Raw genomic sequence first — 22137 nt, forward strand, 5'->3', positions numbered from 1 at the left:
AGAAGGCCGTCTGATGGCTAAGAGCGATGACGAATTGAAGGAACAAGGCCGGTGGCCGAAATGTTGCGAGGGTACGTTTCATGGTTTGGCTCCGTATCGGTGTGAACCAAAGCTTTCTTGACACAGCCTTTCCATTCAAATTTTTATTTGGCACCTCGACCCGATTTTCTCACCACCACGTTAAAATGACCATGGGATTATGAAATCTTACTTTCCAATATTTATGCATATGTTGGTGGCCTCGTTGTCAAAGAAGTTGCCACTGGGAGGTGACAGAGCACAAAGAATAACAAAATACTTTGGTGACCAAGCATCAGTGATACTAACCATGCTTGAGACAGTCGATTAGAATTAGTCCATGGAACAGCATACCTATAAAAGAATGTCTGAAAATGAAGCTGAATATTTGCGTACATATTTGGCGTACAACACGGAAACATTTCAGCATGAGACATAGGGTGTATATACAAAAGGAAGAAAGGATAGTGAATGTGAAAGTTCAGTAAATACTTCCGACCTGAAATATGATAACCTGAACACGTTCATTAATAAGTTTAATACATATTATCTAGAAACACATCTCGAAGGTTCAAGGGTGATTGTGCAGTGCATGCAGTGAGGTGGCTGTTTAGCTTGTTCACCTAAGTGTGCGCCCGATAAGCTAGTGACCAGTAAAAATTAAGTGTGATGATGAATTATGCGCCATTTTTTTTTTCATTTTCAACTCATCATCAAAAGGGGATAAAAGCTATTAGCTTGTACACTATTATCATAAAATCTTTTACGTCAAAACAGGCAGCAAAGTACAAAAAATATTTCTGGCCATGGCCAACAAAAAAGAAATGTCCACCCGCTCTTCAGAGGTGTTGTCATAGAAAGAGTGCAGAGAAAGAGTTGCAGAAAATATGACCTGTCAGATGTTTTTTATTGATTGATTGATTGATTGATTGATTGATTGATTGATTGGCGAAAGACCAACACAGCATCAACAGAACACCCGTGTCGGCACCAACAGCTCGTGATCTGCGCACACGTCCCATGTCGATGAATGTGCTCCAGCGGTACTTGTTAGGATAGAAAACTGCACGTGTTGGTTTAGCATACTCTGAGGTGAAAGGCGAGTAGACGATGACACATATATGAGAGAGACGCACGTCTTAGGTGAGTATCTCTGTTATGTGCGTCGTCGTCTAGGCGCCCTTCGATCACCTCAGAAAGTGCTACTTCCTTCTTTTTCTTCTTCTTCTCCACTACAATTTATTAGTGCGTTGGAATTCTTAGGGTACTTCAGGTACTTTCCGGGGGCTAGCTATGTATGCATGTTTGTATCTGTGTATTGTTCTATGTATGTTTGTATCTAACCGTTTTCCCGCCTACCTGGGTCACTGGGTAGTCAGTGGTGAAATGGGTACCACATCTGGCAGCTGTGATGAGGTAACAGGGCTGGAAACCAACCATCGGACCAACTTGGGTCGCCGAGTATGTGCCAATATGTACGTACATACGTGCCCCCTCTTCAACGAACCTCTTACACGCGGACATGGGTCACTGTAGACGCGGGACTGGCTAGGCACCGGTCATCGAGGAAACTCTTTGACGCCGGCTTGGAGCACCGTGTATGTGCCACTCGGTCCGTGCTGGTCTTCAATGAAGCTCTTTGATGCCAACTTGGGTCACTGGGTGGGTGCCAGTAGGCGCGTGCTGCTCTATAATGACGAAAAAAGGTTTAAATTTCTCCGATGCTGCAGGCGGAATCGAGTCCACGTCACACGGGATCGCCAAGGACAGCAAACCGACCATTTACGTAGAAGGCTGTGCCACAAATTATTGACTGCGTGTGTGCCGCTCGTCAATGAACATCTCGCCAACTTGAGTCACTGAGTATATGTACCACTGAGTGGTGCTGCAAGCGAGGGAACAATTATCAGCGTTCGCGGGCCCCGACGCGCCGCGCTACTCATCTCTGAGGCCACGTGCGAACTTGTCGGCAGTGCCACTAGGTGGCGCAGCGTTCCGGAAAAAAGCGCGAGAGTCCCGGGAGTCCGGTTGCCGCATGACGCGTTTCTAAGCGCTCGCACGCACCGGCGTGCCACGCATTTCGGAGGCCACGCTCAGGTTTCGCGGTGGCGAAGCTAGATGGCGCCGAGTGTTCTTAGGGAAGTGCGAAAGAGGAATACCGCTGTAATACACGCCTCATACATGACTCGTTTCGGCGGCGGCAATACGCTGGGTCGCTATATTGATTCAAGGCTTACCGCATTGCCGGCGAGAGTCATCGTGAGATGGGTTCCACCGATTTTTTTTTCTTTTATTTTTATTGCGATAGCAATTATATGGACACTTCAACCGGATTTCTGCCGTCGCCGTCGCCGTGAGGTTCCCTATAGATAAAATCTTCGCCGCGCGCCGTATGCCCGAGCGGAAGCGTGCGGGGACAGCGAACGCACTCAGTCACCCACGCGCAAGCAAGGAAGCGGGAAGCCAGCGCCGGAGGGAGCGCGGGGGGGTTCCGTTGAAGCGATAGACCGCACGTACAGCGGTGAGCACTGTTAGGGTGAACACGCGAGCGCGTGGCCGACGGCACTATCAGCGCCGCGTAACAGCCATCGTTGGAAACATTGCACATGCGCAGCATGTGCTTTGCGAAACACTCTTTCCACCGCGCGCATCACGTCATCGATACGCTTGTTCGTCGTCTGCTAGCCGCATTTTTTGTTCGCTGAGCTGATACCTTCTGCATTTCAAGGTCCATCTGGATTGAAGATTGGCGCGTGAAGGAAAAAAGTGAGTGTAAGAGGGATAATTATTAAACTTTTTATTCAAGAAAATTGCACTTTTGCAATTCAAGTTAAACAAGACCATGAGAACAAATATAAAAACATGAGCAAATCTAATAGCGAGTCATGTGACCACTTACAGCAACGACTGCAGCTATTCTGGACGGTAACGAGTCGTAAAGTGATCGAACATATTCCCGATCGGCTTTCAGCCTTTCCCACTCGTTGCTGACTTGCGCCCACAACTGGTCCGAAGTCGCGGAATAAAGGGGCTTCCTTGCCAAAGAAGCTTTCAGACGGCCCCACACGTTTTCTATCACATTCAGGTCCGCTCCTTTCGGAGGCCATTCCAGTAGCTGCATGTGCTGCTCCGCCTGGAACTCCTTGACAGCCCGCGCCGTGTGTATCGGTGACCGGTCCTGTTGGAACAGGTAATCACCGTCTGGGAATAAACTGCTCGCATATGGCAACAGCACATTGTTCAAAATGTTGCAGTATTGTTCCGACGATAAGTGTCCACGTATACGTTGCAGGGGCCCTAAACCATATCTTGAAACAGCACCCCACACGTTCACACTCGATCTCCCACTGGCAGAAACACCTTGCACGTTGTCCGGGTCGTTCCTGCGTGGCATTGTGACGTTAACTAAAACAATTGCTTTTCAAAGCAGGAAGTTTGCCTCACCGTGTGCCTGGTAGTTTCCAAACACGCAATCTTTGGTCTTGTCGCGTCGAAAACGTCGACTCATCCGAAAGATGACGCGACCCCACTCTTCTGATGTCCATGCTTCGTGCAGCTCAGCGAACTGCCGTCGTGCGTCCTTGTTTGCCGCCGTTAGTAGTGGCTTCTGCGCTGCGACGCGACTGCGAAGGCCCGCAGTACGCAGGCGACGTCGAACAGTGGTGTCCGAAACGTCCAAATCCAAGTCCTCGCGTATTGCTGAGGCTGGCAAGAAAGGGTTACGAACAGCAGCTGCAACTATGAGGGCGTCTTCATCGTCTGTGGTAGCTTTAGGGCGGGGCGCGCGGGGTGCATCCTGAATGCGACCTTCATACTTGTAGGCTTGAATTATCCTGTTCACAGTCTTCAGGGGCCTATTAACTAAAGCGCCAATATACCGCTGGGAATAACCTTTCAGGGAAAGATCGACAATTGAGCGCCGTTCATCATCGGGAACCCTAGCCATAATACGATCTGGCGACAGAATGAACGGCTGCGAAAGATGTTTGGTTGTTTTATATACGGCGTTGCATGCACAACAACTTTGAAGGGAACGAATAGACACGCCCCCATAGATATACAAGTTTTTTTGTCTTGTTCTGTTCAAGCACAGATGTTTAAAGAAATCTTAAAATGCAGGATGCAAGGGCTTAGAAAACAAAAATGCGGCTAGCAGACGACGAACAAGTGCATTCATGACGTAATGCGCGCGATGGAACAATTATTTCGCGGAAGGCGTGATGCGCATGCGCAATGTTTCCAGTGATGACCGTAACGGGGCGCTGACAGTGCCGTCGGCCACGCGCTCGCGTGTTCACCCTAACAGTGCTCACCGCTGTACCTTCGCCCGCGGCGGCGTATGCGCTCGCTGCCAGCGTTTTGACAGTCGTCTGCAGTCATTCAGTGTGATCTATTCATGCTTCTTTGTGCGCGCTCACACCACGCTTGTTCATTCAGTTAGTAATAGTCGGGCCACATTTTACAACGCATGCTACACATGCAATGCTGCCCGGATCGGCAGTGCAGCACTACAGGTGTGTCCCTTCGCACGCGCTGCCCACAGGAAGCGCTTCTCATCAACACCACCGTTTCACACGCGCCTTCTCGTGGTCATCGAGTCTCTCTTCATGTCGATCTACTTACGCCGCAGCACACCTGCTTACTTAATCAGCTCATGTTTACTACAATTCATATTGCTACCAAAGCCGTTCACCTTACTTCTTATGACATTATGACATCGCATTCATTGCTTCGCCCTTAGGGCGAAACTGTGATATTTTTTTGTTTCAGCTTGTGGCTGATGTGGTGCGCGTAGCACTTTGCCATGTTCCAGAAACAAGCGTACTTGAGTTCGCACTGAAATGTATTGGCTGTAAAGTACAAGGACGTGGTAAGTCTGTTACATCGTCGAGGGAGGTATGCAGCAGACAAGGCAGAAGATAGTGTCTCAGAAACTGAGCGTGCAGTGCGCAAAAAAACACGACATTTCGGCTCCAGACAAACATCGAAGCGGCTCCATATAAACTTTTCACGCAAGTGTAGTCAAAGTTTTCCTCACAGAAACGCTCAAACACATCACTGTTCATGAAATTATGCATTCAATTTAGTAAACACTGGTCAATTACATGCAGTAGATAGGAAGAACTCTGAAACTTCGCGTTCGTCCGGCCTTTTGCTTGTTATCGTCCCATTTGCGCTTCGTAAGAGAAAAACTGACTATGCCAGGAACAAGTGCTGTTGAACACCTTGAAACCCAGCCCTCTCGTTGCCTGTCTCGTCGCGAGGCATTGACCCCTTTACGATTTATCGTGAAAAAAGCGGCGGAGCTCACTTTTCATCACACTTGATGGTTTATGGAAAATAGAGAGAAGCTGATAACGCGCAACTTTCTAGAGAACGCGTATCGGGATTATGAAAAAGGAATATATGGCAGCCAGCCCCAGCTGTCTGCGACCAAAACCGAATCCCATTAGGTGCGCTCAGGTTCGCACAGAGTTCTCAAAATATGTGGTATTACAATGCAGTGATCGATTATATCGCTACACAAATGAAAAAATAACTGTAAAATACTGAAGATCTGGAACAATGCTCTTTGTTTCACCTTCCCGGTCCCCCTTGCCCAACGCCGCCCAAACACAATGAAACCTGGGGGGGGGAGCGACGCACGTGACGTAGTGACTCGCGTAACAGAAAGCCCTCCGGGGCGGGATTTGGAGCGGCGCTGCGGACAAGTGTTATGCACAAAACACACTTCGAGAATTTGAATATCTTGTTTTTTTTTTTTTCAACTTAACGACGATACGATGACGTGAACGATGAACGGAGACGGCGATTTTGATAAGTTCTCTCTGCGGTCGCCTTAGGACACCGAAGAGAGCCGAGCACCGACATGACGATGACGACCACAGGTGGACAATGACAGCAACATCGTCAGCAGGTGCGAGCCCTGTGCCCCTTTGTCTCCGCGGACCTCTCTGCCCTTCGACCGGCACCTGCAAGCTGACGGCAGTAGGGAGTGCAGTGTTGGGACGAAGGGGGTGAACTACCGGAACCCCTCTCATCGGCGTTTTTCGCTTTAAAACTCCAGGAACGGAATGCTACAGTCTCGAAAAAACTGACAGCTGGGGAATTCGAGAATGTTACGCGCGAGGCGTTGACAACGCAGAAGTGCGTAAGCGACCTCGAAAGGTGCGAGACTTGTCGCCGCCATTAACGTGCCCCGCCCACACGGACCACATCCTTTCGTCATCGAAGGCACCGTGCTCGAGAGACGACTCGATAGCCGTCACAAGTGCGCTTCTGTCAACGCACAGCACTAACGAGTTGACGAGACCGACGTCTTCAGTCTTCATATGCCTCTTGTGAAGAGTTCACACTGACCGGTCATGCTGCTCCGATTATCAGTTTTGCTAGCGACTTGCGCGTTGGCGATGACGGCGGAACAAACCGAGGACAACCCCTTCCCCTCATGGCTGATTGAGCTCGGCAGTCACATCAACGAAGCCGACACGGCCATCGTGAGCACCCGAAAGCCACGCGTCACGGGCAAAGTGAGTATCCATATGTGCAGCTACACTGTAAACCGATCTACATCATTAAGGGTGTTTTCAGTCTACAACTCGCACCCTTACACCTGTAAGGGTGTAATGGTGTGAGTTATAGACAGATTTGCATTTTTAAGGGTGTAAATTTGTTTACAGTGAACTGCCCCTTACCCGCGCCTTGCGTTGCGCTGTTGCATCGCGTCAGCTGGTGGCCTTGGAAACCGCTACCTTCGGATTTGTTCCCGTCGCGTTTTGTGCATAAATGTTTCTTGCTAAGGCGTTTTTAACGTAAAAGAAAATGTCTGCTACTTTACATATCAAAACCATGATCTGATTATTACTCATACTGCAGTGTAAGTGTCCCGAAGTAATGTTGACCACCTGAGGTTCTGCAAGGTGCACGCTACGCGATCGTTCTTGCATTCCAGCCACACCGGAATACGGCCGCATTCGAACCCACGACCTCCTACTCAGCCGTGCAACACCATAGCCACTCAGTTACCGTGACGGTTGCTTTCGTTTTTCTTTTTTGCTTAAGTTCTTCAGTGCAGTTATGGCAGCAGAGTACGTTCTAGTGTATTATGCCATTTTTATTGGGACCTATCTGTAATTTATTTATGTGACCAAAGTTTCAGTGTTTTGTGTTAATTTTTCATGCCCTTGACCTTTCTTTCATCCAGTGCCATCTTGCGTCTTGTCTTTTGGTACGTAATGTATTTCTATGCGACAAGGAGTAGACGACTTCGCTTGCAGACGCCAACACTTCTTAAACATCGTGTATTTAAGGAAAGGGCCCTGGGAGACTGGCCTCACCCCTAATCAGCCGAGAAAGCCACGCGAAGTCGTCTGCTGTAGCGAAAGGCAACTTGGGTGTTCAACCGTATAGATAACGCTGCGCCTTATATTGAATATTCTTAGCTCCTGTATTCTCTCTCTCTCTCTCTTTCACTCCGCAATCCCTCTCCTTGCGTGTACGGTAACCAACTAGACAACGTCTACTTAACTTTCCTGCTTAATACACACTGATGGGCTAGTTGGTTAATCATGATGTAATATGCAAGTTGGAATCAGCTAGCGCCAGACAGGGGTCATTGGAGATCGCAGGAAGTGGCCTTCGTCCTGCAGTGGACATAAACATAGGCTGATGATGATGATGATGTAATATGGCAGCACACTTCGATACAAGGACTTAGCACTATGAACAAACACGAGCGCTAGCCTTCCTCTTGTAACTTTCAAGCCTTTTGCAGATACCTTTCTTCCTGCGCCCTCCCTCCCTCTCTCTCTCCCTTTCTCTCTCACTCTGGGCTCTTTCTCAATCTCAATCTGCATGCACTTAGTGTCCCACCTTCTTTCTAAATTTATCACTTTCTCTCTATATATATTTTCTACATTTCTCATTTCTATATTTCTCCTTTCTCTCTCCCTCTCTTAACACCCCATACCATTGCGTAGAAGAGCAAGCCGGGTGCACGGCTGGATACTTTTCCTTCCCTCTCACTCCTCAATTTCGTGACTCACAATGCGTCGTTACAATTTTGTATTTCTTTATACAGCCTAAGATATATTTCTGTTCTTTATTTTCTTGTTTTTATAAGGCTTAGACTCGCTACAGTCTGCTTGCAGCCTTATTCCCTCAGCACTATTGCTATGAACAATGTTCTGCTCGGGCCATTCGTATTACGTCTAACAGAAAACACCCAGGAAAGAGGGATCAGTAGAGAGAGAGAGAGAGAATTAAGCAGTACGTTGCAATCTTGCAGAAAGTTGCCTCCTCCTCTTCTTATTCCGGTTTTTCTCTCTCTTGGCCCTTATAGAAAATAAGTGTGTCACTTTGCATATGCATGTTTTCTGAACAGATGGCTTGCAAGAAAGTGTTGTGGGGTTGGGATTCTTTCTCCGGAAAGTGCAAACGAAAACAAAAATCTGTTGTGTTTTTGATCTTGTTAATCTATGTTATGTCACTTCGTTTGTCTACGTTAGCATAAAACATGCAATTGCCGATAGTCAGCTTTACGTTGCATAGATAAAACTGACACACGCACAAGAAATGTCTGCGGATCTTATGCACCGTGGTAATCGGCTTAAGCGAAGTATTCGTTCGTGTTTGACACCAATGCGGCTACTGCTTAGCGACCATTTGCAAGTATAGACGACGCAACTCAGTTGGACACGTTTTTACTGCGAACGGTCTCGCTAAAGATAAACTTGTCGCATTCTGAAGAGGGCTCTGTCGCGCATGAAGGCGACTGTGTGCCGACGACGCAACGATGACCACGGAATGTAGACCGTGGTTTAACGACAGTGACATGACACTAGAATCGCTACGCCAAAATGACGAAGACAGAATGACCAGAACGACGTGACGAAGACTGCATGACGACGAAGTTAAAGTGACGACGATAGTGACGACGGTTCCAAGATGGTGGAGTGCTGATGACGATATGACAACGCAGTGACAGTGAAAACGGCGGAATAATGACTGACATAACCATGGAATGATCATAATGGCGTGAAGCAGATGAAATGGTGAGGGACGGCGTACTGGCTTCGGAGATCACATCCACGTTTACCAGCATCACCAGCCGCTGATTACCGCCTAAATTCACACTATATCCGCTGCCTGCTTGCACCGGGTCCGCTACCGGCCAACCGGGACGCTTTAATCCCCACTTTATCTGGTGTTTGCGCTGAGTCAGGTACCGGCCAATCGTGCAAAACTGTAGCCATCAACCAGCAGGGATGACAATGGTACTACGAGGACACCGTGACGACGACCTGCAGCTTTCAGTATGACCCACGCCTTCGGCAAAAACTATCCAGCAAGACAGCCAGCAGCAGCAGCAGCAGCAGCAGTAGCTGGAAAGTTGAACGAAGAGGCATAGATAGTTTCGCTCGAAAATGCGGACTCGGGCACGTCGACGCTGCAAAATAACACCCTTAACAGGAAATATCCAAGACTCAATTGATTATCGTGTGAGCGATCGTGTACACTTGAGTTTGCAAACGATTCTGCGGATTTGCCTGTTGTCGACGTCACCTCAGGGGTCCCACAAGGATCTGTACTACATCCTCTACTATTCTCATTGTTTATTAACGACCTTCCAGACCATGTTACTTCAAGGACACGTCTCTATGCAGATGATTGTGTTATGTACAGCCCAGTTGGCTCACTCGCTGATCATCAGCGCCTTAAGGATGCTATTGTTTCATTTTGTGACTGGTGTGCTACCTAGAAAATGAGCATCAATTTTGATAGAACTGTTGTAATGTGTTTTACTAACAGACACATGCCCGTATGTTTTGATTGTATTTGCAACGGTGTACCACTAACAAGAGTTTTTCAATACAAATATTTAGGTTCCATTTTTACACCCACCTTTTCTTAGTCCAAACATTTAGATTACATTTGTAGTAAAGCGTTAAAAAATGTCGCAGTTTCACCCGAAAGGCGAAGCATCAATTGCGATAGCAAATTAGTAGAGTTATAAGGACCATTTTACGGAAGTGTTTAGGTTCCGCCATATTGGGCTGATAACGCTTCTGTTTTCTGTCTTTAACAACGAAGTTTAGCTACAGCAGTCGATTCGCAAGCATGAAACAGTTGCATAAATGCGTTCAGCGTTTTATGTCCATGTTACGTGACTTAAATTCACATAAAACTAACAAATTGTTTGTGTAACAACCCAAGATGGCGGCGCCCATGAATCGAGCATAAAATCGTCAATACGGAGGGAGTAAGGATAGTAGTTTTATCAGCTGTACAAACTTGGACATGCAGCAGCACCAGCAACGTGCTACGGATGTCGTGCACGGCGCGCAAGTGAACACTGCACGCGAGAGCCAATTTTCAGCACACAATGCGATCGCTGTAGTTGGTATGCGACTGCACGGTTGATGGCAGCGCGAGCGTCGCACGGGCACAGGAGCAAACAACAGCGCTCATGATTGCTTGCTACCTGAAACACGTACGCAGTGAACCACGCACGCAGCAAGGACGCCTAACATTGAAAAAAAAGATACAGACTACGTGGTGACTTCCTTCTCTCTCCAGCCTCTCACGTGCCTCTTCCGCTCACTAGACAAATTTAGCGGCGATGTATAGTTGTAAATGCGAGAGAAATGTGTTAGCATTACGTCGAACCACTTTGAGGTACCGGATTCATGATTTAAACCGCGTTCACCACATTTCAAAGTGTTGTTCAGGAGCTCACTCGACGAGAGCACTTCCCTCCTCCCCATTCGAGGAGGGAAGCGCAACCTGAAGGTGGTCCGGAGCAGAACACCGTCAGTCGGACGATATATACCGCGTGTTCAAAATTAAGCTTGATGGAGTTTTTTAAAAAATCGCCTGTTGCAGGTAGCATAATTCTCATCGTTGAGCTGGGTTATTCGAGGAGGCGGACATTAGTAGCACGAGAAATGGAAACACGTATTCAACTAATTAACAAAAATTGACTAATGAACTACTTAGTTAATTACTTTACGACACATATTGGAATTTATTAATTGTAGCCGGTCAGTTTGCAAGACGCATCCACTTGAAATGAATTTCCAGGATGACACCAGTTTCGAGATATTATTTCTCAAAGTGTGGGACGAAATACGTGGTCATTCCAGTTACTTTTGTTCTTCAATCTATAAAACAGCATTTTGGTAAAAAAAAAAAAAAAGTGGAACAGCAGTGCATTTTTACGGCCAGTTTGATGGCGCATATGCATTCTCTATAGCTTGGCGCATATCTCCAAACTGGTGTCGTTCTGGAAATTCATTTCAAGTAGATACGCCTGACAAGCTCACCGGCTGCAATTCGTAAATTGCAATTTGTGTCGTATTGTAATTGACCAAGAAGTTGATTCGTCAATTTTTGGTAATTAGTTGAATATGTGTGTCGATTGCTCGTGTTACTAACCTCCGCCTCATCGAATAACCCAGCTCAATGACACTAATTATGCTACCTAGCTGGCACAGGCGATTTCTAAAAATTCCGAAAAACTTAAAAATTAAGACCCTGTATATATCCCCTCTCTACCTGCACCACGGGATAGATTTCCCGCACATTTTTTTCCCACTTTGACACTCCTAATGATAACGCTTTGATAACATTTCCGTTCCTTTGACAGGTGAGGGGCGGCACTGCCTGCCTCAACACCGAAGAGTGCGGCATTGGCAAGTGCTGCCTGCGGCGGTCCAAGGACCCTCGCCGTCGCTGCAAACGTTTTCAGCGCGCGGGCGAGCGCTGCACAGATGAGCAGATGATGGGCGGCTACTACTACGGTCACTGTCCCTGCAATAAGCGCTGTACGTGCCTCTTTAAGCATTTTTCGTTTAGTAGAACCTCGTTTTAACCGAACCTCAAGGTGCCGGAGACGTACGTTCCAATTAACCGAAGTTCCATTTACTGACAAAGGTGTGCCGAGATGCAGCAATAAAACTGGGTGACCATGTTGAAGTATCGCGGAATTTTTAAAACTTAATTGTCTGTTGCAGATCACATGATTCTGCTTTTTGAGCTGGATTATTCACAGAAGCGGCCGTTACTTGCAAGAAAAGTTGAAACAGAATAAAATAAATAACAAAGCTAACTAATTAACTTTTTAATTAGTTACCTTACGGCACATATTGCAATTCACGAATTGTAGCTGGTGAGGTTGCAAGGCGTGTCCACTTGGAATGAATTTCCAGAATGACACCAGTTTGCGCCGTCAAATTCGCCGTAAAAATGGACTGCTGGTTTACTTAATAAACAATGCACCTTCATGCATTGAAGCACATAAGTAAGTGGTGTGCCGTTGTATTTAATCGAACACTCTGGCTATGAATATCTCAGAACAGGTGTCATCCTGGAGATTCATTTCAAGTATCGTCTTGCAAGATCGCCGGCTACAATTCGTAGATTGAAATGGGTGCCGTAAAGAAATTAATTAATAAGTTGATCGGGCAATTTTTCTTCATTAGTTTAATATGTTTTTCGATTTCTCGTGCTAGTAATGTCTGCATCGTCGAATAATCCATCTCAAGGACAAGAATTGGACCACCTGCCACAGGCGATCTTAAAAATTCCGAGAAACTTAAAAATGAACACCTCGTAGATGTGTGTTACTAACAGAGAAATTGGTGCGATCGGCATCCACTGCACCAAATTTGATGAATGTTCTTGCATTTAGAAGAAAAGGTTAGAATTTACAGACTGTAGGAAAAGTATTTTTCATTCCGGCCATCATTGCGGTTTGAAAAATTTATAGAAAATGTCAAGATTAATAGAAAAAAAAAGAATTGAATCTTTGTTTAAAGCACGGTAACTCTGTAATAAGACGAACGATACCTCAATTTTGTAAACAGCGTGTATTGGTGCGCACAAGATTATGTATTATACATCGCTTTAAGATGTACCGCTAAATAGTAAGACTTTAGCGATAACCTTTGTAAGCACTCTAACAATGTTACGTGAACTGTTAACTTATACATCACATTTATTCGCTTTAGATTATTTAGCATATGCAGTTTCAACAACCCCACTATGTGTGTTTGGTGCAGAGATACCAATTTTTTAAAGCTTACGCTTCAGTTTCCTTTTTAAACTTCACAATTTCCGGTGATATTCATAATATGTGCATGCCAGGTCCTAAATCAAAATTCTGCTTTCTATACAGTCAGAATTTATATTTCTCTCTTAAATGGAGTAAATTTCATTCCAATTGGTTCAGCAGTTGTGTAGTGAGAGCATTTATGCACTTCACATGTATTTGAGTAGCAAAAAATTCTGATGACCTGCTATTCAGCAATGGGTATTACGTTTACGGGCACGCTAAAGTTCTCTGATGTTATTGGGATAGCAATTACATGAACATTCCAGGCGAATTGTCACCATCGGCGTCGCCGTGAGGTTCCGTATATATTTGCGCATGTGTATACTTTGTATTTTATCTGTGCCGCATATGCAATAATGTTATTATTGTTAATCATGTCAACTTGTATGCAAACATAACAAAGAGAAAGAAAAGTGGGCTAGCAATTGTCTCCTAAACGGGAAAGCATGCCCACCCGCTTGCAAAGGAGAGAGAAAGGAATAGAGAAAGGGATGAAAGAGACAAAGGCAAAAAAAATAGGCAGGAATAAAGAACACATCACACAGTCACACGCAGAGTACCAGCGTTACAGACGAGAGTCTATAGTCCCATGGTTGACACGCATTTCAGTACAGCTTTGTGAGCCTCGTATCGAGTGGAGGCACGACCCTTCGGAAAGAATATGCAGTTGAAACTCGAGTTAACGAAGTGATGACCACGCTCTAATTATTTCGTTAAATCGGGAAGTTCGTAAAATCGAGGTCCCTCCAAATCTAAAATTGTAACGTAGGGACACCCAAAAGCTACCACTGCATTGTATTTGCCGCTAACCCACGCCTCCTGCGCGTGTGGAAAGTCCGCGAGGCCGGGCGGCCCGAATTGCTTGTGCGATGTGCGACGCAGGCCGGGTGAAGCTATGACAGGCAGCCGATACGCAAAGACGCGTGTGCGAAGACCGTGACTAGGGTGCCGAGATGTTTTAACGCGACAGCGTTAGAGCGCACAATCGAAGAAAAACCCGTCTGTGTCAAAATTAGATAGAAATCACCGCTCTTTCTTACTCATTTATTTCAGGAATAACTTCGTTAAATCGGGTTTCTTGGCCATGAGTTTCGTTAATTCGGGTTGATGACAACGTTGAACCCTACGGGTACCTGCCGGGGAATGGAAATATCTTCGTTAGATCGGGAACTGCGTAAAATCGGGTTTCGTTAGATCGAGGTTTAACGTATCGCTAAGCGCAGTTCGTGCGCGATTAAGTAGTTGAAACTAGCTCAGCTGCACACAGCGACAACTTGCGGAAAGTTCGGCATCCTAACAGCAAGTGCTCGAGCGTTTCGCTGGAGTGTCCACAAGCGAGGCCCAAAGGGCTCGGCGCGTGTCCTCGCTGGTGAAGGCGACGAGCGACATTTACGCACCCGATTCGTAACGTGAGCCATATAGACCTACTACTGCGATTGAGAACACAGCCAGTGATTGGTATCGGGTACGATCCCTTTGCTACACGTTCGTCCGGGTGTGTGCGCTGCATAGGTGGTGAGCGTATAAGCAGTCTAGTGTCGTCGAATCTGCATGAATTTTCATCTGTAAAATTGACGTTCTGACGCCGCCAAAGCAAGACAGATGCTGTACTATTCAACCGCCAAAATTGCTCAGACAAAATTGCTCAGGTCTAAATTGACTAAATTATTCCTAACACATTTTTTTTTTTGCGAATTGCGGAGCGCAAACAAAAATCTTGTGACATTTCAATCACAGCGCATGCCTTACATCTGAAATCTTTTCAGACTACTAAAAAGTGCAAAGCAATCTTAGTGCTCACAATCTGGAAGTGATGTGATTTCACTCGCGCTGTTTCTAACGGGCCGTGCAGTGGCGTCTCTGGGATGCCATTGCAGGCCTTCAAGGCGTGCTAAAAATTTTAGGGGTGCCAGAAATTATGGTGTAACCGCGTATCTAACACGAGCGTATAGTCGCACACTAAACCTTGCTGTTGCTGATAGTGATACGCAGGGCGAAGCTGCCAATTTCATTATTGTTATTTTTGTGTCTGTGTGTGTGTGCGGTGATCTTTCTCTTCTCTCTGCCTTGAAAGCCCTAAAGTTTGTCTCACTCTCTCCTCTTGTAGCCATTTGCATGGCCGTCAACGGTGTCCTCAAATGCGTCAGGAAGGAAATGGTACAGCCCACTTCCCCGGGACCTCGACGGCCGGTTGCACCGCCGGACGACGGGGGCAAAGAAAGCAAGGAAAGCGACGAGTTTCCGAAGCGCCTCGCGCCCCCACCGAAAAGACCCAACTTCAACGAAACCAAGCACGAGTTTCCGGAAATACCGGAGTTCTTCAAAACTTTCGGCGCGTCAGATGTTCCCGGACCGGCCACCGTTCCACCCGGAGAAGGCGGAGAAGCCGGAGGAGAGGAAGGTGGAGAGGAGGGCGGGGAAGAAGAGGGGCTACCGAATGGTGCTGAAGACCTGCCTGAAGATATTAGCCCTGCGCGAGGAGGCGGGGCAGGACAGGAGGAACCCCCAGAGCCGCCTGAAAATTCGAACGAAGGAGGTATTGAAGCGCCTCCTGGCGGTGCAGGGGGCGGCGGAATTACGGAGCAGCCTATATCTAAACCGGCGCGTCCTGGCTTACCGCGTATGGAGCTGGTGGGGCTCCCAGGTTCAAATTCAGTACCTAGTTTGCCACCCCCTCCTACGCTAACCTTTGGAAGCGGAGAGCACGGCAGCGGCGTAGGGGGACTCGGTCTGTCAAATTCTGCAACTTCACTGTCACGGCCCGCCGGTCCTGGTGTGCCGGGATTTCCTGCAGGACAGCCCGCAAGACTTGGAGCCGGATATCGGGGGCTGCCCCCAATGCCCTCCAGTAACAGGAGGACAGGCTAACTTTTTGGCTCGTAACGGCTTTTCAGTTGCGCAAGTGTTACCGCCTCCCCAGGCACCTTACTCAACCGCATCCTCCACCACCGTCTCGCATGCTTTAGGCACCTCAACAGCTTGCGGCGTCCAGCCTCGGAAGAGAAGACGGTGGCTTTATGCTCCGAGAAATCAGTATAAATCAAATTACACGAAGAAATCTCGAATGCACGCTGACCCAGTGGGATTTACTGCTCTCCAGATAGATATGCTCCGGCTCTTCCGGCTAAAGTCGAACTGGTTTTCATTGTCCTGAAGACCCATTACTCGCTCAAGTTTGCATCACTCTTTTGCGGAGAGAGGGAGGATACAAAAAAAAAGGAAAATGATTTACAATGTGTTGTTGCACTTAGGTTCTCATTTCGGTCACTTACCACAGTGACAAGGTTGTATCGTGGAACCAACCACTGTGCTTCTTTCAGTTCTTCCCATAATTTATATACGCGATAAACCGCCGCTACTGAAATCCTTGTGAACACTCTCTTCGGGAATATTTTTCAAACTTATGACAACAATAAATCCGCACTTTCCCTCCTTCCGCTGATAACTTTAGAAGCCTCCGGCGGCACTAAACGCAGCACTGAGTATTGTAGCGACGACATTTTCTTCGTGTTTAGCTGAATGCTACGATGTGACAGAAGTCAACCGGATCTGCTAGAAGCTGTCGCGCGGACTTCAATCTAAAAAGCGTATTGTTTCCTTTATTTTCGTGACCCGTATCCCACTAGGTCCGCAACGCGGTAAAGTAAGATCGCAGATTCTGTCACTGTTGCTCTCTCTGATTCTAACTGCCGAGGTGTAGATAGATTTTTTTCTTAATGCTGGACGACGTACTGCGTGTAGTGCCTAATGCGTGAGCGTTTACTATATTGCGTCAGTATGACTTGACGATCGTGATCTCTTCGCGTCTGACCGCGTCTTATGTAATGCCAGCATGAATTCAAGCGTGAACAAGTCGAAAACGACTTTAGACTTCGCTGTTGCGTTTTCAGGTTCGCCTGCGTTTGTAACATTGGCCTGATTCAGTTTCCAAAGCATACGTCTAGCACCACTCCGTTGTTAGAAACCAACTACACATGGCGACTTGCAAGTCGCACATCCATATAGTTACGCTTAACAAGTACCTGTACTTGAAAAAGCGCGAAGTGTTTGCATAAAATAGAAGTGGAGCACAGCCAGAGTGCTGCGTCTGTCCTCTACTACTATTTTTCTGAAAGCACTTCGCGCTGTTTCAAGTATAAAGATCGAAACACCCATAACACACCCTACCACACGGCAATGAGAGGCAGCGCTGTCCAGCTCCGACTCGACGGACCAGCTCAACCTGGTCAACCGAGCGAGAAGGGCAGCTAAGGTCGCTGGACTCCTGGACTGAGGGGACCACCCACTGCAGAGCGGAGGAGCTACCTACGCTCGCGTGCTCTTTTGCATAAAGTTTATTCTCCTCTCTCTGTCGAAGGTGAACGAACCAGCTCACGTCAAGATGTTGCGTAACCGGCCCTCTGATCACATTTTTTTTTTGTTCGCGTTTCAATTTATGCTGACAGTACGCTCAATCTAAACTGAAGGAGTGTTTTGGCAAACAACAATAAATTGATTACATCGGATTTCCTTGTGTGCACATAAATGTTCCTGCGTGCGCCTGCTATGCACTTCAATAAACAAATGTCATTCCTTAGACGAAATTATCCGAGATTATGACCTCGCACAAAGCTTGCTTTACATGTTTCCCGCCGCGATGATAAAGCATAACGGCGTGATGATAGACTTCATGTCATGCCATCGTCTTCATTGGGTCGTCGCCAGACAGCCGCTGTCATGCAATCACTGTTGTCATGCATCCATTGTGGTATACCGTCGTCGTCATGAAGCAACGCATCCTATAGATAGCAGGCCTGTGCACTCTGGTTATGACGTCATGCTACTTGGAGCGAAATTTACATTGCCGATCCGGCATGACGAAAGCGGTGACGTCAAAATCCCCGCGGCTTACTCGGGAGCGTCCCCATTAGATTATATGGTAGTCGCGCAAGGTGGCGTGACGTCACGGATCGAAGTGCACCGGCCATGTGCTATCTGGGAGACAATGCATAGAGTCGTCAGATATTAATTATCATACCATCATCGTGATTCCTTCGTGGTCGTTCCATCGCCTTGGTCAGCTTCATCAGCTTCGTCATCCGACTCTCGCTATGACGTCATCGCCATGCCATCATACAGCTTTCGTGACACAGATTCAAATCTGTGTCACGATTCAAATCTGTGACGACTGTGACGACGTCATACACTCGTTATCCCATTCTCCTCATATTGCTTCATTTATTCTTTTTTTTTTTCATTTATTATACCCTCAAGGCCTGTTAAGGCTTCACAGAGGGTAATTTCAACAGTATTACACGAGAAAAAAATTACAACATAAAAAATACACTTTGACAAATAATTAGGTAGGAATGCAATGAGTAGAGAGAAAAAATAAAAAAAGAAGCTATTACACAAAAAATACAAGATACACAAGTACATGAAACCGCATTCTAGTAAGTAATATTGTCTAAGGCATCGTGATACAAGGAATTATGGCTGATGGATTCAATGTTAATGGGAAGGTGGTTCCACTCTAGTGACGTCCGAGGTACGAATGACTGAGAAAATGTGTTTGTGCTGTAAGAAGGGACGTGAACCTCGTAAGAATGATCGATGCGACGTAATACGTAGTGTGGAGTATGAATCAATACATCGTGCAGTGTTGCACGGTGAAAAACTTTGTGAACTAATGATAAACGAGAAACTTTACGTCGAGCTGCAAGAGATGGAAGAGAAAGGCTAGTTTTCATGGCTGTTACGCTGGCAATTCTGTTATAATTCGAAAAAATAAAACGAGCAACTTTATTCTTAACTAACTCTAATGTGTTAATTAACTTTAGATTATTAGGGTCCAAGACTGATGTAGCGTATTCTAATTTCGGGCGTTATAATGTTTTATAAAGCAACAATATCAAAGAGCCTGCAGCCTTAACAAGGTTTCGTCTTAAATAACCAAGAGCGCGGTTAGCATTGTCGACTATATTATTAATGTGGGTTGCCCTGGTAAAGTTGAATGTGATATGAATTCCTAAGTACCTGTACGAGCTTACCGTCTCTAAAGGAAGGTTATTTAAATAGTATACTTGAGAGAAGTTAGGTGTCCTAGATACATGCATAGCTTTACACTTGTTAACATTTAAATTCATTAGCCATATACTTCACCAGTGATAATATATCGAGGTCGGATTAAAGACAGTATGGAAATTTGTAGTTATTTCTCTGAAGATAACACAATCATCAGTGAAGAGATGAATTTTAGAAGTTACTTGCGAAGGAACGTCGATACTATATATAAAGAACAACACAGAACCGAGAACGGATGTTCGGGGAACTCCGGATGCAACAGAGCACATCGGTGAATTGTAGCCATTAGCAGTAACATATTGTGAGCGATTAATAACAAGAAAACATGTGATCCATTTTAAAAGATTAGCATCAATATTGAAATGGGTTAATTTGTGGATAAGAAGTTCATGACAGAGTTTATCGAATGCTTTTATGAAATCTAAAAAATGCAATGAGCGCACGATGAACGATCAAGAATTCGATGCAATTGAATTAGTGAAAGATACGAGTTCAGTCTCGCATGAGTATGATTTTCTGAAGACATGTTGTGCAGGTGAAAAAAATTCGTTATCTTCAAGAAAGTCGACGATGCTTTTGAATACACTGTGTTCTAGCAGTTTGCAGCACATGCTGGTAAGTGAGAAGGGGCGATAGTTCGTTAATATATTTTTCTTAGCAGATTTCTGGAGCGGAACCACCTTCCCAACCTTCCATTGATGAGGTAAAGTGCCTGTGCTAAGTGACTGTTGAAAATTTTTGGTTAGTATAATAGAACTGTCCGCGGAAGTGTTTTTAAGAACTTAGCGTTAATGGAGTCGAAGCCAGGTGAAGAATTGTAGTCGAGTTTGTCAATAAGTTTAGCAACACCAGATGTGTCAACTATCACTGGGAACATAACTGGATAATCATAGCTACTTAACTCGGGAAGTTGTTTATTAAGAACTCCCGAAAAATTTTTGACAAAGGCAACGTTAAGTAGAGTTGCAGCACCATTTTTAGAAACGGGCTGCCCAGTAGAATTGTCTAATAAGGTTAAGTTATCAGAAACAGGTGTAATTATTTCCCCAAATTTTTAATGCGAGTTTTAAGAATGGATGGAAGAGTAGCATAGCAGTAAGGGAAGTACGCTTTGCAAATTTTACCGCTTGAATATATTCGTTAGAAGCCGCCTTGTATGCCGTCCAACGAGAAGCACTCGAAGACAACTTAGCCGAGTGGTAGATACGCTTCTTACGGTTAGAAAGTCGTTAAAGTTTAGTGTTATACCAAGGGGGCTTGTGGGTTAGAAGTTAAGGTACGACTGGGAACATATTTGTTAAATAGCTCATTTACTTTATGAGCAAACATGTCCCAATTAGTTTGAAGAGAACGGTCATCAAAGTTAGTCAAGAATGTGTCAAGAAACGTACATAACTCGCTATTGATGGCCTCGAAGTTTGCTCTCCTATAGTCGAGTATAGTTTTCTTTTTCCTGATATTCTTAGGATGGTTCGCACTAATGGTAAAATGCATAGCAGAATGGTCACTTGGAGGTGGAAGGAAAGTAATGTTGGAAGTTAGCTTGGGTTGAGTAGTAAGTACTAGGTCGAGAGTGTTTGAGATACTAGCAGTATTCCGAGTAGGTTGAGTGACCACTTGCGAAAAGGAAAAAGTGGAACATAAATCTAAAAATTCTTTGGCCTGAGACGAAAAAGGCAGTAATGAAGGAGGTTGAGTGTTCCATTTAATGTTAGGAAGATTAAAATCACCTAATAAAATAGGTCACTATGGAAAGCGTGATAATACGTTATTAATCGCACCATGCAATTCGTTAACGAATGTGGATGATGATGAAGGAAATCGGTAGCGTACGCCTATAACTGACTTCTGGTGATGAATGTTAAATGAAGCTCGGACGATTTCGAGGTCAGTAGTAACAGGAATGCGCGTAGAAGAAATGTCGTTAGAAATGGCGAGTAGAACGCCGCCTCCACGACGCACAGCACGATCTTCCCCATAAATTTCGAGGCGATAGGCATCCTATAATATTTCAGAATCATTACCTATTATTCCAAAGCCATGTTTCCGTTAAGGCGATAATGTGTGGAGTGGAAGTGTCAATCGCCGAGGACAACCAAAAAGATTTGTTCAGCACACTTGTAATGTTAGTAAAAAAAGATGAACACGTGATGTTGTGACTGTCCACTTCCGATCTCACTCCACTAAGTAAAATTACCTGCAGGAACTGTGTTTCTTGCGCGTTGGTCCTGCAGCTGTCTTTCTGTCACGCATTTCATTTCGGCATCAAGAACGTAGCATAGCACCTGTTGTTCATAAGCCAGTTTTGTCGTATCTTAGTTTAAACGCAGGTGCACCGGGCTGACTTTTTCCAAACTCGATAAGATTTCTCCGAGAGACACGGGTTGCGGGTGAGTAATGTTCGCTAAGAGCGATACTGCTTATTTGAGATGATTACGTTGTGAACGAACATTTTCTGTTTACTTTAAAACTTGAGAAATTTACAATTACGGGCCGGAATTTTCCCAGGGAAAAAACACCTATATGGGATGTGCACGTTCAATTGAGTCAGATGAAAAAGATGGAAGGCGGATATAGCCTTGTTCTGAGTTTGTTCCCTTGTTTCTTTAGCACTTGGAATGGCGCGAATGATTAGGTTGTTGCGCCGAGATCTGTCTTCAAGCTCATTGGCGCGAGCCCGCAGAATTGTGTTTTCTTCTTTTAGGGCCCCGACAGTGCTCTTCATAGTAGACAGTACTACGCCCTGTGCCTCAACATTATTACATTTTTCTTCCATACTGTCCATCCGCTTACTAAATACTGTGAATTTCGCTCCCATAGTTCCTGGGGGCCATTGTTGATAGCTTTAATATTGGCGGCTTGTTCGCCAAAAGCTTTCGGGGACTGGAGTTAGCGGGGGTGTGTATCTTTAATAAAGCGAAACATTATCTTCATTTGTCCTG

The 22137-nt window shown here is 45.7% G+C and overlaps 1 protein-coding gene across 1 annotated transcript; it reads left to right on the plus strand.

Moving 5' to 3' along the window:
- Window positions 1-5706: 5706 nt before the first annotated feature.
- On the plus strand, window positions 5707-17637 carry LOC119466443 (collagen alpha-1(I) chain). The gene is made up of 3 exons (XM_037726954.2): window positions 5707-6548; window positions 11666-11843; window positions 15240-17637. The coding sequence occupies exons 1-3, from the start codon at window positions 6384-6386 to the stop codon at window positions 15998-16000; spliced, it is 1104 nt and encodes a 367-aa protein (XP_037582882.2). The 5' UTR covers window positions 5707-6383; the 3' UTR covers window positions 16001-17637.
- The last annotated feature ends 4500 nt before the right edge of the window (window positions 17638-22137 follow it).

This window comes from Dermacentor silvarum, chromosome 10 (genome assembly GCF_013339745.2).
Source record: "Dermacentor silvarum isolate Dsil-2018 chromosome 10, BIME_Dsil_1.4, whole genome shotgun sequence".
In the NCBI taxonomy this organism is placed as follows: domain Eukaryota; kingdom Metazoa; phylum Arthropoda; class Arachnida; order Ixodida; family Ixodidae; genus Dermacentor; species Dermacentor silvarum.

Bases quoted from the DNA above. Each gene is read 5' to 3' on its own strand.
- LOC119466443 (XM_037726954.2), top strand. From the start codon at position 6,384: ATGCTGCTCCGATTATCAGTTTTGCTAGCGACTTGCGCGTTGGCGATG. The intron at 6,549-11,665 runs GTGAGTATCCAT...TTCCTTTGACAG, and splicing joins AGCCACGCGTCACGGGCAAA to GTGAGGGGCGGCACTGCCTG. The intron at 11,844-15,239 runs GTACGTGCCTCT...CTCCTCTTGTAG, and splicing joins CTGTCCCTGCAATAAGCGCT to CCATTTGCATGGCCGTCAAC.